At 35.9% G+C, this 16,949-nt stretch overlaps 1 protein-coding gene across 1 annotated transcript in view; it reads right to left on the reverse strand.

The window, feature by feature from the left end:
* Unc5c (unc-5 netrin receptor C) overlaps nucleotides 1–16,949 on the reverse strand; it is a 197,347-nt gene that overhangs the window by 81,964 nt on the left and 98,434 nt on the right. The window contains exon 4 of the mRNA XM_052178827.1: nucleotides 7,295–7,398. Within this exon, the coding sequence (XP_052034787.1) occupies nucleotides 7,295–7,398 (104 nt within the window). The remainder of the gene's footprint in view (nucleotides 1–7,294; nucleotides 7,399–16,949) is intronic.

Below are 16,949 nucleotides of genomic sequence, written 5' to 3' on the forward strand. Positions count from 1 at the left end.
AAAACAATTTACATATTTTCTTCATTTTGGAAAATCATATTATAATTGCATACTCAGCAAAATTATATATGTTCTGTATTTTTCAACTTGTCTTGTTACTTTTTATTTTTACCTTAAGTTAAGCAACTACTTTTTAGTTTGTTTGTTTGTTTTCCTTTCTTTTTTGATGAGAGCTAAGCTCTAAGTAGTCTCCTTGCCCCATTCATATTGTCCGAAAATCTGTCTCTATGAGTAAGTGATATCCTTTAAAGTCACATATTGGGTCATGAAAATTCCTTATTTAAAATATTTGCTGGAGTTCCATGCATTTGACCATGGTTCTAAGTGGCTTGACATGTCTACCGTCCCAGCATTCCTCTTTACCTGACACCGGAATGTCTTCCTCTCATTGGATCTCAGATGAGAGGCTCCTACTTAGTCTTTCAAAGCCATCAGCTTCTGAGGGGATTTGTGCACTGTCTCTGCTGCCTGGAGCTTTCTGACCCAATTCTCTTTAAGACTGGCTCCTTCCTGTCACCCAGAGCTCAGTGCAAATTTATCTCTGCAGATAGACTATCCTGCAGCTCTCTCAACCCCCAACAACCACCTAATATGACCTGTGTTTTGTTTCCCTCTTTCAGACAACCTTTCCTTGTCCCCTTTAACTGGTGGTTACCTGAAAATGCCTTTGTCCTGCCTTTTCTTTTTGTTTTTCATCTCTCAGAACAATATAAGAATACTGTATGCACAATGAGCAGACAAGACATATTTCCTGAATAAATGGGTTGATGATAGAAGATAGAATATGTATTTTGCATCTATAGCTTTGAAGGAACAATTATGCATGTTAGAAAGCTGGAATCTTTTACCAGTAAGACAATGACTTTTATTGCTTTCATTTGTTACATAAATTGATATATTGAATACTAATTTAGTCATTAATTTAAACATACTCAGATACACAGCCTTGTGTGGAGCATAGTGTATTAAATACTAGAGACAGATTAGGAGAGAAATACCATAAAGATGTAACAACAGAAAAAAATTGGAACAATGCAGAACTTAAAATGACAACTCTGGAAACACAAGAGTGTTTTCTAGTTCTCCATGCTGTTAGACACATAATAGGAAGAAAATCTGACAGACATTATAGGCATAGTTCCTTCCCAAAGAGGTCTAAGCTCTTTCTTCCTCTCTTAGTCTTTCTTTCCTGCAATGAATGTCCTGTATTGCTTGGTAGACAATGCACCTGGCATAAATTACATCTCCTCAAATTATGAGATGTGGTAGAGCCTGTAAGGCACTGTTCAATGGCCATATTTAAAAGCAATTAGATAGAAAGTCACCTGATGTTGCACACTCAGTAACACCTCCAGCTGCTAGTAGGTTTTGGTTTAGGTCTTGTCAGAATCTACTTTAGAAAACCCGTTTCCTATTTATCATGACTAAACTCAGCAAAATAATCTATTCTTTCACACATCACCCCATATTTTCCCACTCACTAATTAGAGATGCAAATGTTGATAAATAAGAAGATTCTTTTTAAGTACAACTGGGTCAATAAGTTGAACACTGTGCCCTGTTCCTCCAATTAAACTCCTATGAGAAATAGCTCAATTATAATTAGGGAAGCAATTATCCCCTTGTTAAAGGTGAAACAAATCACAGGTTTTAGTGAAATTTTCTGTTTTGGTCCTTCTACCATGCCAAAAAGACCTTGCAACCATTGATGGTCTGATTTATTAGGAATAACCTGATGATATAAAGCATCACAGCTTGCTGTATGATAGTAACATTTTCTAGGCATGAACTCAAATGAGTAGGGAGGGATTCATTTCATAGAGAGCTGCTATTATTCCTTGGGAATGACCCAGCACCCACTTCATATCAAATTAATTTTCTTGCTTCTTCGGGGAGATAGGAGAGAGACTTGTTATTGAAATATAGTCAAATTTCTTCAGAAAGGGAAAGAAAGAATCATTTTTTGATTGGCCCGAGGAAATGTGCTATTAAAATACCAAGTAATATTATCCAATAGTATTTCTAGGATTAGTGTTTCTTTTAAATTGTCTACTTTGTAATTTTAGTGGTATTATTATTAGGGCCCTCTGGGATCTTCGAGCTGAAGTATCACCAAAATATTCTTTCATTCCTAGTCCTGGTAAATTGGAATCCTGCTCTGAGGGTTCAGATTAGATTCCCTATCTCCCATGGGGTTCTCTAAATGGGATATCTGACTGTGGTGGTTTGAATAGGTATGACCACCATAGATTTATGTGTTTGAATGCTGGGCCCATAGGAAGTAACACTGTTAAGGGGTGCATCTCTGTGGAGGCTGGCTTTGAGATTATACATGCCCAGTTACAGAGTTTCCTTCTGCTGCTTTCATAACAATATGAAGAACTCCCAGCTTTACCTCCAGCACCATGTGTACCTGGATGTGCCACCACTGCTTGGCTTTCTTTCTTTCTTTCTTTCTTTCTTTCTTTCTTTCTTTCTTTCTTTCTTTCTTTCTTTCTTTCTTTCTTTCTTTCTTTCTTTCTTTCTTTCCTTCCTTCCTTCCTTCCTTCCTTCTTTCCTTCCTTTTCTTTTCTTTTCTTTCTTTCTTTCTTTTCTTTCTTTCTTTCTTTCTTTCTTTCTTTCTTTCTTTCTTTCTTTCTTTCTTTCTTTCTTTCTTCCTTTTTTTTTTTGGATTTAGTCTTTTCGAGACAGGGTTTCTCTGTATAGCCCTGGCTTCCTTCTTTTATTGCTCAAGTATTTTTAATATATTTGGAGAACATATTGTGAACTCTAGCCTGCAGTCATTAGAGATATATTAAGAGCCTAACTTTGTGTTCCTTCTCTTCACAGTACAATCAGACAAAAGAGTAAATCGGTGATCTTCCACATAATTATGAAATTATGGTATCTAGGGGCTATCATTTGTCAAGCCACACATTTACTTGCACCTGATGTTTAATGCTAAATCATCTCTGAGTACACTGCCAAATAATTGAGTTTCCATTTACCCTTTAACCCTGATTGTCTCCTTGGTATCTGTCTTAGTCAGGGTTTCTATTCCTGCACAACCATCATGACCAAGAAGCAAGTTGGGGAGGAAAGGGTTTATTGAGCTTATACTTCCACATTGCTGTTCATCACCAAAGGAAATCAGGACTGGAACTCAAGCAGGTCAGGAAGCAGGAGCTGATGCAGAGGCCATAGAGGGATGCTACTTATTGACTTGCTTCTCTTGTCTTGCTCAGCCTACTCTCTGATAGAACCCAGAACCACCAGTCCAGGGATGGCACCACCCACAATGGGCCCTCCCACCCTTGATCACTAATTGAGGAAATTCTTACAGTGGATGTCACTGTCACTGAGGCACTTCCTCACTTGAAGCTCCTTTTTCGGTGGTAACTCCAGCTTGTGTCAAGTTGACACACAAAACAGAAAACCAGCAAGCACAGTATCTCTTAACTGCTCTATGAATTTTTCAGTGATGGCATTATATCCCATACAAAAAAAATTCTAAGAACTTTGTGCCTATGATATGGAAGCTGTGCAGTTATTAAATATTTATAAAATCTCTAGTTACACAGAAAGAATATTGAAAGAGAGAACATAGAATGGAGATTAGAGTCAGAAACAGCAAGGTCTAGAGTTCTAAAGCAAGGTCTAGAGTTCTAAAACCCTACTGTTTCATTCCTGAGATCAAAACATTTTACTCTTAAACAATTAATCCTAAAAGGCCCTCAAAGTCATTGCTACTTGTGGGAAGATGAACTGTAAGCTTTGGCTGGTTCATTCTTTCTTTGAGACTTAATATTTTTGCCATTTAGAATCTAAAAAGAGATCTATGATAAGTAACTTATGCTCAAATTTCCTCTTTGGGAGAAGTTACAAGGGCTGTTGGACTCTGGGTACAAGGAGGACTGGATAAATGACAGTAACCAATGATTTAGCAAGGATAATAGAAGTTCATGACATTTGCTACTACTACGGCTTGAATGTGAAATGTTCCCCATAGGCTCATGTAGTTGAATACTTTGTCCTCAGCTGACATTTGGATATTGGAATGTTCTGATACCTTTTGGAAGTAGAAGCTTTCTGGAGGAAGTGAGTCACTACGGATAGACATTAGTGTTCTTTATACTTGGCATAGGTGGGTATTGTAGTTTATAATATACACCCCACTTCCTGTCTTTTTTCTTACTGTAGCTGCAATGAAAGTAGCTGCCCCTGATTTCTGCTTCTGTTGAAATGCTTTCTCCATTGTATTTGACTGTATCCCCCCAAACTATTAGCCTAAAATAAATTTGTCTTCTCTGAAGTTACTCCTTTTCCGGTATTTGGTCATAACAATGAGAAAAGTCACACAGCAGGTGATTTGATTAGCATAAGTGAAAGATAAAGTCATGTTTTAAGTGTCACATTCATCTGCAGCACTAATGGTCTCCATGCTAACCAATGGCTATAAAACATAGGAGGCATCTTGGTGATTCTTCACATAGCAAAAGTTCCTCTGTCATGTAGCCTAGAGTGCTTAGGGTGAGAAAAATTCAGTGGCTATGTTATGATACTGAGTTCAACCTTTTGGGAATTAATAATAATATAATAATAGTATAAATATTACTCCTTTATGGCTCTACAAAAGTTTATAAGGCTTTTATATACTATGTATTACATAGTAAACATTTAATACATAAATATTATCTTCCTTTTACGGCTGAAAAATCTGAATACAAAGGAGTTACATATCTTCTTGCCTAAAGTCAGAGAGTAAAATATGATCATGCTTGGATTTAAGTCTGAGATTTGTAAGGAAATTCAGTTGCTGTTCCATGATACACAAATAGGGGAGGTAGCAGCTATTACTCCTGAGTAACACCTATGACATTATATGCACAAATGCAATGTGATCATGATTGGGGGTGGAATTTTTAAAAGGTCTGGTTTAACTAGCTAGAAGAAAAGTACTGCTTCCTGATAATCTGCAAAGAATGTACCTTCATTTAGGAAACCAGCCATATACATGTAAAACAAAGACCAGTTGACTTGATCAGCTGTGTATTCAATGAACAGTCACTGTCTAATTTTCTCTCAGAAGTAGTTGCTATAGACAGCAGCAAAGCATACAACTATCTAGGTTGACCTTCTTAGGGGCTGATCTAATGTTTATAAAACAGATGCATTTTTTATCTGCTGGTTTTCTGTTAAGTTCAACCTCTTATTTGATATCACCTTTATGCTTTCAAATTCCATAACAAATAAATGAAAATAATATACTGAATGCATTTAGATTGAAATTAAAAATGATCAAATTGCCTCTTAACTCCAAAGCTATCTTTTATTTCTTTTTACATTTTTCTGTTGCTCTTGAGCAGCCAGCAAGTCATGTGAAGGCATCCATTGGCTTTCTAATCTTGGTAATTTTAATGGTGTCAAAAAGAATCTACACAGGAATTTATTAGCTTGTTCTTAAGCATGTATGTTTGATCTCTATTCTGAATGAAAAAAAAAACAGAAAGAAAAAGTAATATGTATAAAATATAGTTCTTTGAATGTCAAATGGGTATATGATTTTTGAGCTTTCCAAATGTTAATTAGACTCTTCTCAAGTGATGATACACATAAAATTCATAGCCAATTAGTTTGAAGTCATGAATCTTCACTCCTTGACAAAGTGAACTACTTTGTTAAGACTGAAAAAAGGTCTTTCTGTACAGTTTCTGAGGGCCAGCTGCCTCTAAGTTCCCTTGAGGAAAAGCCAAACTACAGATGTCTGTGCTGCTCTGAGGATGCTTAGAACATCACAGTGGCTTCTGGAATGAGTTTGCCTTTAGAACCACAAGTAAAGAGACAGATGCACTGATTGCATAACTGAAATAGAATGATGTATAGAAAAGAGTGCCCTTCATTTCAGCCACACTAAATCATAACTTGTGCTGCAAGATTTGGATGTAGTATTGTGATAGTGAGTGATAATCATGAAATTTATGATATGGTGCTAAAGAGTCCTGAGATGTTAATTATGAGTAAAAAATGTTTTGTTTTTTTCAGGGTAAAACAAGGATATAGGTGATTTTGTATGGTGTAACAGAGATATAAATGTTTTTGCAGAAAATGGAATCCTTTTGCATATGTTTTCAAATAATTTATTGCCAGTATTAACTCAGAAGAAGCAGATGTTCAGTGTTGGCCTGGCTACCTTAGCCCTACCTTGTAGCAATTTTCAAAAGACTGGAAAGACACTAGAAATCAAACAGTAAAATGAATTGCTTATAATTAATCACTTCAAGTTTCAGCATTATTTTTAGGACTTGTTAGAGAGGCAGAATGTCAAGATTCTAATTCATGAAGAAGGAGCTGACCCATGCCCACCAAATCCATATATAGGAATGGATGACAAGTGGCATAGCTCTCTTTGCACATATACAAAATAGAATAAATCCTTCGAATGACATTTTGAGGTTTAAAGCTGAGCAATAACCATCAACAAATAAGCAAATGAAAGTATGTTTGAATTTGTAGAACTTTGTAGCAGCTACAATAATTATGTTGGATAATATCAATCATGTAAATGGAACATTGTTTTAGGGTTTGGCGTTATTTGGTAACAAATGAAAGACATGGTATTAGTTTCCTTTGGCAGGATACTAGTACTATGGTGTGTGTCCCTAAGAGAGCATGCCATCTCCTATGGGTCATGTAGGGCAATGTTTTCAAACACAGCCATTTTATAAGAGCAATATATTGTTGGTAATAAAAAGTCATGCCAAAATCTGATTCATAATATTTCATTAGCAGTTCATAGGCTTCTTTTAAGCAGAACCAAAACATGGAATAAACTGATAGAATTATCACTGCATGAAAGTGAACATGCTTATGACAGTAGATATGGCTTTCTGATCTCAACAATGGCATCATAGACTGAGAAACACATGGACAGAGAAGCTCAAAGGACAGGCACAAATCTTTCTTACACTCACATTTTAAGCGTCATCTGAAACAATCACACAATTGATGGTACATTAAGTCACAGCATCTCTTTCTATAGGTGCCAGATAAAGTGAAACTCTATTTCTGATTGTTTTGAAAGAGAATGATAAAATTAAACCACGCTGCCTGTGGCTTTGTCCAGTGGGGCACTCTAATTGACTTCCAAGCCATTAATCAGTTCCTAATCAATCTGTTTTGCCAGCAGCAGGCAGTTAGGACTCCATTACCAACCATCTATCATGCCATGGCCTAATTCACTGCACCATTAGCCATGGGCTAGGCCTCTGTTAGAATAACTAAGTGCCAACTGCTAAATGCAATGTGTTTTTGTTACCTCAGCCACTGGGATCCCTTCAGGTGGCCGACACTGGAGTAAGACTTCCTGCTCCAAGGATACTTCCTTTCCCAAGGGTTCCTGCTCAAATGTCTTCCGTAGATCTGGAAGGTTCAGGTGATAAAGGACATGTCAAAACTAAACCACATCAGTCTTCTTACAGAAAGTGCCAAAACGCCCCCCAATTTAGATCTTTATAGTTTATCCATCTGTTGATAAGATAGCATAATCTGAGAAGTAATATTCTCTATGGAAGAAATTATGAAAGTTAAAACCTATTAACTGTGCTGACTTTAATCTTCCATAAAACTCTTTTATAGATGATTTTAATAATTACTGAAATATTTTAATTGTACTTTAGTATTTCTTAGTAACCTATTGTGATGGTAACATTTTTTTTTTTATTAAAAGAGTCCCAATCTTGTGAATTATACAGGCAAAGTTTCTTATGACATAAATATCCTCATAAAATTGTGAAATGCTCTTATAATCAATATTATTAAGGTTGTAGTAACTGTAGGATATTTTTATTCATAAATCAAAAGTGACTTTTGTTCAAGTTGGAAAATAGGACTCTTGAAGGAGCCACAGAGAAGGCATATCACTTCTAGAACTGTCTTAAAACCTCAAGGGAAAACAGGGTAGCTATTGAGAATAGTATAGAAAGAATTTAATTTCTAATCATGTAGCCGTTTTCAATGAGAAGATTAAGTATTCATTTCTGCACAAACATGCCAAGTACCTAATTATGTGCTTGTATGGCTAGAGCTATTATAGCAAGATGCATCAGCTTAGGAAACTACCCTGAGCTGAAAATGTCAGAAATCAACCTATCATCATACAAACATCACTAGTACACACAGCAGGGGACAGGTTTAACTAATACATCTTTGAATGAGATATAATTGTTTTGTTTTAATAGTTTGGCTTTAAAATCTAAATATAGTTTTTCTTATGGTTTTCCAAGTAAAACATAATCAGGGCATTTCTTAAGAAGTTCTAGAATTTTACTCTGTATGTGAAGCTCATTCTTTACAGCATAGCATTAATTTATCCTGTGGGTGTCAATAAAAATTTAATGCTTGTGTGTTTTCGTCTATGTACATAACACATACACAAGAATTTGAAAGTACCATTTTGGCCTCCTAAGTTACTAGGTAGAAACCCAAAGACTATAGAGATGTGAATGGGCACTAGTAGGTTCCTTCCAAAATATACCATCTAGAAAACATCACTAAAGGAAAAGATCACTTACACGTTTGCTGTATTGTTGGATTTCTTAACAGAAGCAATTCATCTAAGATTCTGGTGGTTGTAAGAAAATGGTGAATGGATATGAAATGAGATAAGACAAAAGATTCTCCAAAGGATGAGAGAAACACTTTCAGAAGGACATTTTAAAAATATGATTGTTAAGAAATTGAGTGTATTTTTGGAATGACTATTTAGAATCCAGATGATTATCATAACCTGAAAGGTGTGTCAACTCTAGTCCTTTTTCACAAATTAGGAATATGCACATTCAGTCAGCCACAACCTCACAGCAAAATAATTGATACTAAATTGGTATGTGCTAGCTGTTGACTTCATATATCTTACCATCTCAGGTATTCCTCACAACCCTTTCCTATCCATTTGCACCCCAACAGAAATATAATAATATCATCTTTGTTAGAAGAATTCTTATTTGTTTTGATCTGTGCTGAGGTAAATTTTTTGGCAAATATGGCTGCTAATGAAAAAATAGTAGCTAATAACTTTTATAGGATAAACCACTATGTATTTTATATGCCTTATTTTCAGAGAATGAAAAGATCCCACCTAGTATGAACTAAAGCAGAGACAAAAAACTGGACTTTGTTCTAAAGTTGATAACATACTGACTTGCTTTCATTTAAATTTATCAAGATGTAAAAAAAAAAGAACCATTCAACCATTTAAAAGAATTTAATATATTTATGAATCACATGCTTATGGTAGAGATTTGATGAGATGCTTAGGATAACGGTGTGTGAGATAGAGAAACAAGATTTAAAAGATGAACTTAGGTGTGTTAAAGAAAAACCCCCTTTCCTGGTAAGAAATGGCTGGTACTCCAAAGCTACAGCAAAGGACTGAGGTCAACTAGCATATTACACTTTGGATGACATACAGACTACAATGGTAATAAATCAGAATTAGGGACCGACTGTGAAGACTGGTGGAGATAAGCCACCATGGACAGCCGGGCAGTGGTGGCACACATCTGTAATTCCAGCACTCTGGGAGGTAGAGGCAGGCAGATTTCTGAGTTTGAGGCTAGCCTGGTCTACAGAGTGAGTTCCAGGACAGCACAGAGAAACCCTGTCTCAAACAAACAAACAAACAAACAAACAAACAAAGAAAGTAACAAAAAAGAGGATCATGAACTCAGTTGGATATATATGTGGACCATACTTTCAGGAATATTTGCCTATTTGGAGAGTGTCAGTAGGTAAGGTTGCTGTTATATTTGAAGCTACTGCACTAAATCAAAATTCACACTACAGGAAAGACAGAAAGAAAGATAACTTTTCCTTGTTATATACTGAGTTTAGTGTTTCTACAGGATGCTCAAATGGAATTGTTCAGAGCACCTGTGGATCATATTTGACAATCCTCACCACTATTGAATTTGGGACTGTGTCATTTCATTTGTGTCACTGTCTTTTCCATAGGAAGGACTTTTATTGTCATCACTGATCTTGGCTCACTATATTCCAGAAGAACCTTTCTCTGCTGTGGCAAAATAAGTGGATGCAGAAAATGCCAAGTGTTCACAAGGATGACCACCATCTCTTGCCCTGAGAAACACTTAATGGGGTTGGCTGTCCCAATGGTTGCTGAAGCTCTAGAAATAAATGCTGTGTCCAGGCAACACAACATAGGCAGAAATATTGAAGCAGAAGAGCTTCCGACAAAAATGATGAAGAGTGAATGACGGGGCGGGCAGAAACTTCAAAGGGGAAAGTGTCCGAGGGATCACAAGGAAACTGAAATGTTAGGGAGAGGGAGCTTAATAGTTCAATGTGGCACAGCTATAAACAAAAAGGCATTCATTTGGGAAAGCCTGGAGAAATGAACATTTTTGAGCACCTACTATGTTTTTCATGATTAAGGGACAGCAGGTTTGAGTACAGCACACTGTAATTTGTGTTAGGATATGGTATAGCTTTTGACATAGTATTTAGATTTCTGCAAGATGAGTATACATTCCTGTGGTCATTGCTTCTTAACTGAGAAAGCCTAGTTCATGGGTACCTACTGCAGAGAGATATGATCTGAAACCATCAATAAATAAATATTACATAATTACTTTGTCATAATGGTTGGGCTTTCAATTCCACATAAATTTTATTAAATTTCCAAAACAATAACAGATTTACATACAGCAGTTACTTCTTTCTGAATTGTTTTTTTTTTAATTTCTGTCACCAAACTTTGCTTTGGGGTTGTATAAGGAGCATAGGAAATAGATTATATTGTGGCAGTGTAAGAGAGGGTGGTTAACATCCTTTATCACTGAGAGGGATATGATAGAAAGTAAAGAAGATGCCTTGCAGGCAGAGTGAACACAAGGATGATAGAAAAATTGGTATTGTCAGCTAAGTATTAGCTGTAAAGCATGGTTCAGAATAATATGGGAATTCATGTCCAAGAAAAAAAGATGAATTTTGACCTGGACTACATTTAGGAATATCTTTCTGGTTTTTTTTCCATTAGTACAAAGACTTTTACTAAAGTAAGTGTAACAGGTTATTTCTACAAAATTAACATGGTCTAAATATGATAGTTATTGATTCTACCAATTAAAAGAAAAGTCACTGTTGTTGTAAGCATGGATCCAGACAGGTTGACTCCTGAACATGAATATTGGCTTATGAAATCCATTAGCTGAAAGCCAATTAGCAGATGTTGAATCAGATCTGCAATGGCAGGGATTTCAATCAACCATTTATGCTCAATCAGGAACACCTTTTTGAACATGCATATGTGTGAAAAGACTCATTTGTCATTGTAATATTTTGTGACTTTCACTGATGCTTTTGTATAATACTGTGGTTGCAAATTATGTATATTAAGGAAAACACCAGACCTCAAACCTCTGTGAGGTTAGAGGCTCTTTGATGATGCAACTGATGGATAGCTGAAAAGCAAAGAGTTTGGAGCCTTTGCTCTTTTCATTCATGAAAAATAAAAGTCTATGATTTGTAGGAATCTTTGCATATTGGGACCTATGGGAAGATATTTTAAATATGTATTTAAGAGGGCAGGAATCTTATTCTTTGTGAATTAAGATGACACTTTGTTGCAATTAGCAGAGAAATTATGTAGAGGAAATGAAATAATAAATTACTTTTTAAACTGTAGGAGTAGATACATCTTAAAAAATTTAACCCCACTTTTATTGCACTTTTTGGCACTTAGTTCTATACAGATAAGAAAGAAATAGAAACTGGGAAGAAGGATGGCTTCTAGAAGGTACAATGTCAAAGTTATAAGAAGCTACACTGATAATGTCTCACCAACATGAACTAAACAAAGACTAAAAAGTACACATGCTAAAGTAGACAAGTCTAGCAGGCCTCAGGACTACACAGAGAAACTACATACTAGTAAAGAGTTCTGAGGATGAGAGAAATATTCTTCCCCAGGGAAGAGTACACAAGTTGCTTATTCAATATCAAATGATCAGCCTGAAAACATACATGTAATATTATACAGACTGAGAAAATTGTATTTAGGAATATGTAAGTCCGCACACACACACACACACACACACACACACACACACACACACACACACATCATCAATTAATGAAAACAGAGGACATGAATTTAAAAGAAAAAGGAGGAGAGGTATGTGGAAAGATTTGGAAGGAGGAAAAAAAGTAGAAATGATGCAATTATAATCATAAAAATTATCAAAGTCTTGTGTAAAATTTTAAAGTAATACATAACATAAAACAGAAAAAATGAAAATTTGTTTATTATACACATACTGTGATTTACTTGACAAAAATAGAGAATGATAGAGACATCCATACTCAAAATAACATATAAGAAAGTTCATCATGCCGACTTGCTTATTAAGAGGAAAGGGAGACGAACATTTCCCCCCAGGGATAGCTTTCAGGCACCATTTACTGACAGTCTGAATTGTGTACATTGATGAGTGTCCACACTGATGTGAAAGTTGAGGCTGGACACAGCTCAGCTTAGAGGATGATGAACCACACTAGCACTTGGGAGATGTGCGAAGTAAGATGTATGAACTTGTCAGCAAAAAGATCTCCCAATCATAGTCAAGCAGGCAGGTGACTAATACTATTGCCTATTCAAAGGACAAATGTTTTTTAATTCAGAGCTTTAAAGAATAGTCTATGTTGACTATGTTAATAGTCTATGCACTTGTTAACTATGTCCAATCTCTAAGGGTTTATTAGAGAAAAACAAGTCTAGACAACAAAGTTTAGGCATTATGATAGGCTGATTCTGTGAACCAACAAATTTTCTAGTGATTTAATCTGCAGTAGACTATTTGAGTTGGAAGTCAGATTCCAATTTACATAGAATAAGATATAAAGAAATTATTACAGTATTTATATTGGTTGGGTTTTGTGTTCATTTAAACCCTATAAGGTTGTATGAATATTAAAATACATATTGAATGCTAGTAGGGTTTAGAAGATTATAAAATACAAAATATCTCTATATTAAGTAATTATAACCAGTATATACAGAATATTCTAGATGATACTTATATATATCTTTAAAATGTCTTTTTAAAAAAACTTTTATTATATGTTGATGATCTATAAATTCTAGTGTGTTCCTGTGGAAGCTCATGTTTATTTTCAATTTATTACAGTCTTTAATCATGAAAAAAATCTTATATTTTTTACAGATTTTGCTTATTTGTTCTATAAATCCAGTTTATTTTGGGAATTATATTTATTCCCCTCTCCATTTGTAAGTCCTTAGTATATTTGCTATAGTAAGTTTGTTGAATGTCTTACTTGTGTATTGTAGGAAGAAGAGGGACATCAATAACAGCCAACATCACAGTCCCATGCGTCTGGGGTGTTGTTAATGAACAATCAGTACTATACAATCCAAAAGAAGATGTTTTGAGTGTTACTTGAAGACTGTTAAAGCTAATATTCACTATGTATTCTGGTAAATAGAAATTTCACTTTTAATCACTCTAAAACCCTTCCATGGCTCTTTGAAGAGTGACAAATTCTTGTCAGAGGATTAAAAGCCATCACTAAATAAGTGAAATTGAAGAAAAGGAAAATATTAAAATGTGTCATGAATCATGATATGTGTTATGCATACACACACATTTGCATTGTGTTATATGCAAATATATGCTCAGTGGATCATGAAATAGAGCATTTTTATATTATTATAAATCATTTAGGATGGGTCTGGAAGCAACTAGGAGGGAGAATAACAAACTGGGAAAAGAGGAGGCATTGGGCTTCAAGTGTTGACTGCATAACACTTCTAAGTTTCTTGAATAGGAAAAAAGTGAATATTATGAAAAGTATTTGAGAAGCTGAAGGGACACCAATCTATAAAATTTGTAATGTCATATTAGCATATAGCAAGTGCCCATGCAAACTTTAACCTCACACCTCTTCTTTCCCCATGTTATTAAATAAGTGTATCATGGCATATCAACATTTGGCACTGTCACTATTACTCAAGTAAAATTGATAAGAAAAATGGCTGTTGCAATCTCTCATGATTGATGGGAACTTTACAAGGTGAAATCCAAGGATTTCAAGCTATGACTGATAAAATTTGACTTCTCCTATTCATGATCAACCCTGGGAATCTGGTTCTGACAAACCCACAGGCTGTGGGCAAACTACTAAAACCACAGATGGATAATCAGATGACTGGTCTGCCATGATATATGTAGCCCAGCACTAAAGACTTCAGGCATCATGGGAACCTGTGGATAATGGTGGAGACATGGTCTTGAATTGTAGCTTTAACCAGTTGGTTTGAAAATGAGTCCTTGTTGGCCATTCTACAGCATCAGCAGAACGTTCTTCTTCTCTACTGGCTAATAACTGACATTGTCTAACACAGGACGTGAAACTTCTGTATCTATAAGGACAATGTAACTAACATCAATAACAGAAAACTCGGCATCAGTTCTTTTCATTGAAACTCACCACTCACCCAAGCCACTTTTTTCCCTCTAAATTTTAACATATTTGAGTAGAAAAACAAAACAAAACTAAACAAACATGTCCCTTCTCTTGCTGCTCAGCTCTGTTCTGTATAACCTAAAGGAATGCAGGCTCTTGGGGGCCATAACCCTAAATTTAATTGCCAATACAAGCTTGGAATGTGGATATTTTGTGCTAGCATTTGTTTACTATGTGGCCAAATACTTGAAATGTCATCCAATGGGGCAATGTTTTGAGGGTTAAATACAATAATTGATAAGCCCTATGGGGCCTGTAGACTGCTTCTTTGAGATCACTGGTCTAAGAAATTCAATTTTGAAACTGCTGAATATTAATGTTTCTGAGCCCCTCCCTCCTTTCTGGAAGAAAACCCAAGACTTCTTCCCCTAGGTGCCCTGCTAGTGAGTTTTAGATACAGAACCAAGAAAACTGGTCAAGGTATTTTTGAATGTAGGCTGACTTTTATAAAGATTAAATGCCGAACATTTTAATTAGCATTCTATAATTATTAATGTATATTCTCTTAACTTCTTTCAGTAAGAATGTTAGGCAATAAATGCACCAAGTTCAGAGGATGGTGACATTTTAAATAGATGTAGACTATTAAAACTGGAGTTAGGAAAATGGGTTTTAGATGACTGAAAAGATAAGTTGTCATTCCTACATTTCTTGATGAACACATCCAATATAAATGTCTCCACATTCTTTGCCAAATGAAAGTCATTAATTGCTCTGATGGCTATGTCCAGAAGCCTGAGGCTATGTCCAGAAGCCTAAAGATCTTTCAGGCACAGCAGGAAGCTGTCACAATCAATTATGATCTTTCTCTTCCTTAGGGTAGGAGTGGCAGATATTTGGTACCATTGCTTTCCCTTATGGTTCAAATGTCCATAACTAATCAATTATTCCTTTCTATGGAATCTAAATGTGTGCTCAGTAGCCTTCTCAACCTAGTGTGGCCACAGGCCTAACCTAAGCAATGCCTCTGTCTCCGCCCTGCAGTTCACAGCATAAAGCTGCCTGATCTGAGAGGAGCAGGAAGCATACCAGTCTGATTATTTTACAACATCACCAACATGTTAATACATTTCCCCCCTAGTACCAAGCCTAGAACCTCATACACCTGAGTTAACAATAGTCTATCAATATAACCAGCTCTGACCATTTTATATTTCTTTATAGTTTGAGAAACGGTCTCATGAACTTGCCCAACCTGTCTCTGAATGCCTACTGTAGCCCAAACTACTCTACAACTTGACAATTCTTCTGCCTCAGCCTACCAAGTAGCTGGGATCAGAGATTTGCACCTCCAGACCTAGCTCTATGTTTATTTAAAATTTGAAATAGTTCTGAGGTTGAATATACTTTTATGCATTGTACATTTTATATAGTAGCTCTCCAGAAAATATGGAGTTGAATTAAATGCCTCAACATAACCTCACAGCCTTCTTTGGTGATGGACTGAGGGACTATTTCTCTTATGCTGTAAACCTTCCAACTTTCATAGTCTAATCTAATGACCTTATATATTATATATCTGAGATCTTGAGAGGTTAGTTTACTTATTCAAACTTATGTTTACTTAGCGTGTACCACTCCACATGTTGAATTGAGATGGAAGGGGCATGCTGGCTATAGCCCTTCCCTTTGGGCATGGGCCCATCATACAGCTCTAGACAGTCAAGACTTGAAATGGTTTCATTGGGTCACCATGAAGGAATCAGCAGAGTCGCAATTCTTCCAGAGAATTTGAAGTAATGGTTATGGTTTTGTTAACAGGTGTTGGTGGCTGCAAATATTCCTTGACTTATGGCTACATCTCTCTTGTCTATGCTTTGGATTCTAAATTTTCCTTTGTGTTCAACTTCCCTCTGATTCACTCTTTCTACTGGATAGCCTCCAGTCTTGGGGGCCCATCATCACATCTACAAAGGTCACTGTCCAACATTTACAACTTCTAGATCAGGGTCCAATTCCTTTGTGGGGGTGAGGAGTGACTCTTGAGGGTCACATTTAAGCCCAGTACAGTGGTTGTTAGTATGAATCCTTGGTCCACATGATCTAGGTGATTTGATGGTGATCCACACTGGGATAGGTTTGTATGCTTTCCATTTTTCATGCAAAAAGTAACAATAAGCATAATAGCTACTACATAGTGTCTGTGAAGATTAAATAATGCAATAATAGTAAAGTTCCAAGGACAGTTCAGCTTTGTTAAAAATTTCCTCTTGGATGCCATCTCTTAGATGCTCATTTGTCTTGCCCTCTCGAGTTGCTGTAACTGTGGAGTGTTCAGAGTCATTGTCCTGCCATTAACTCATATAACTTTTACCAAGAGGCTACACTTCACATAGGATTAAGCTTCCTGCCTTTTAAACTAAGCTTGTTTTGACCAAATGGCTCTAGATTTATGTAAACCTTGTACT

The sequence above is a fragment of the Apodemus sylvaticus genome, chromosome 4 (assembly GCF_947179515.1).
Source record: "Apodemus sylvaticus chromosome 4, mApoSyl1.1, whole genome shotgun sequence".
In the NCBI taxonomy this organism is placed as follows: domain Eukaryota; kingdom Metazoa; phylum Chordata; class Mammalia; order Rodentia; family Muridae; genus Apodemus; species Apodemus sylvaticus.